This window comes from Olea europaea, unplaced genomic scaffold (genome assembly GCF_002742605.1).
Source record: "Olea europaea var. sylvestris unplaced genomic scaffold, O_europaea_v1 scaffold22228, whole genome shotgun sequence".
Classification (NCBI taxonomy): domain Eukaryota; kingdom Viridiplantae; phylum Streptophyta; class Magnoliopsida; order Lamiales; family Oleaceae; genus Olea; species Olea europaea.
In genome coordinates, this window is record NW_019240260.1 from 1 (window position 1) to 1,778 (window position 1,778).

The 1,778-nt window shown below is 47.3% G+C and overlaps 1 protein-coding gene across 1 annotated transcript; it reads left to right on the forward strand.

The window, feature by feature from the left end:
• Positions 1 to 6: 6 nt before the first annotated feature.
• On the forward strand, positions 7 to 1,768 carry LOC111380880 (trihelix transcription factor ASIL2-like). The gene has a single exon (XM_023004540.1). The coding sequence runs from the start codon at positions 402 to 404 to the stop codon at positions 1,431 to 1,433; it is 1,032 nt and encodes a 343-aa protein (XP_022860308.1). The 5' UTR covers positions 7 to 401; the 3' UTR covers positions 1,434 to 1,768.
• Positions 1,769 to 1,778: the final 10 nt, after the last annotated feature.

A 1,778-nucleotide genomic window follows, 5' to 3' on the forward strand; every position in this document is an offset into this window, starting at 1 on the left:
GAAATAGAAAGAGCCGATCAACCAAACCCCACAGCCCGCAAACGCCACAAACAAGTCCTCGACCCAGAGCAGCAGCCGCCGCCGCCGCACATGCGGTTAGGCGGTGTACCCGAAATTTATCCTTTGCATAAAAAACAAATCAAACCGACCCAACCACCCCCAGTGACCCTAGTTTTCGGATTGTGCGCACGCCATCTACGGCGCAAGTTAGTTTTTGACCGGTTGCTTCTCCTCTGCCGCCCCCCGCTTTTAATAAACCTACCCCACTCTAACCAATTTTTCCATTATGCCACCCTATCCACCGCAACCTCCTCCGCCTCCTCTCTCCACCACTTATTTTGTATTTCTCCCATCCCCCGCCGTGCTAGATCCATTATCCTGTTTACCCACCCAAAAAATTCATGGCTACAATTTTTTCACCGTCATCTCCGTCGGGCAACGTCGACCACATACCTACGGCTACCCTGGCTGTACCGTCCATCGCTATTTCGGCCTCCGCCTCTCGCCGTCTTCCGCCGCCGTGCTGGTCCGCCGATGAGACTGTGGCTCTGATCGACGCCTACAAGGATAAATGGTACTCACTTTGTCGTGGTAATCTCCGCGCCTTCCATTGGCAGGAAGTGGCTAACGATGTCGCTTATCGATGCCCTTCTAGCCCTGCCAAGACATCCGTCCAGTGCCGCCACAAGATGGAGAAACTCCGCAAGCGCTACCGCGCTGAGATCCAACGCGCGGCTGCGTTCGGTGGCTCCAGTCGATTCTCCTCCTCATGGGTCCACTTCCAGCGCATGCACTCCATGGAAAAGGGCCCCAACTCAACCCCGCCTTCCTCTGACGACGACCTGCCGGAAGAAGACCACAAGAACAGCATTAAACGCATCAACGAGGTATACAACAATAATGGTTACAATAATCAGAAGGCTAGTTTTGGTAATCAAGGCCCTAGGACTAGGATTAATGGAACAACAACTGGTTGTCGAATTAGAATCCCAGGCCAGGGAATTTCGGGGCCTTCTGCTCGTAAGTTTTCGAGTAAATTTGATGAGATGGGTAGTCTATTCTCTGATAACTCTAGCTGTAATTTTAATTCTAGTGCTGGTGGTTATGGGAATTCTACTCAGGTTTTGCAAGATGGATTTCTTGGAAGTTGTGAATTGGAGAAAAGAGGAGATGAAAATGGAAATAGAAGGAAAGGAGATAATGGGGTAGGACAGGTGGCGGCGGCTATAAGGGCTTTGGGTGAAGGGTTTGTGAGGATAGAGAAGGTGAAGATGGGCATGGCACGCAGAATTGAGGAGATGCGAATGGAGATGGAGTTGAAGAGGACCGAGATGATACTCGGGTCTCAACAGAGGATTGTGGAGGCCTTCGTTGAGGCAATCTCTGAGAGAAAAACTAAGAAGGCGAAGAAAATGATGATGCCTGAGCTTTAAAATCCTAAGATGAGGTAGATTGGAAGATGATTAAATATGAAAATTGGGGTTGGAGTCTTGGAGTAGTTTCTACGGTGAAGACTATGGGATCTTTGATGCTAATTGAGCAATTGACATTTTATTCTATTTCCTCGTGTATGAGGGGTTTTTCTTCTTTCCACTTTTAGGTTGTCAATTTAACAGGCATTTCGATGCTGATTGCTGCTAGCTTGTTCTTTAGTTGAAATTACTTTTCTCTGCATTGTGATTCTAATGATAGTCCAAAAACTTTATTCTTATTGAATGTGTAAATGAAGAACTTTTTGATATTGGAAGACTTTTGAAATTGCATGCTATTGGTTTTTT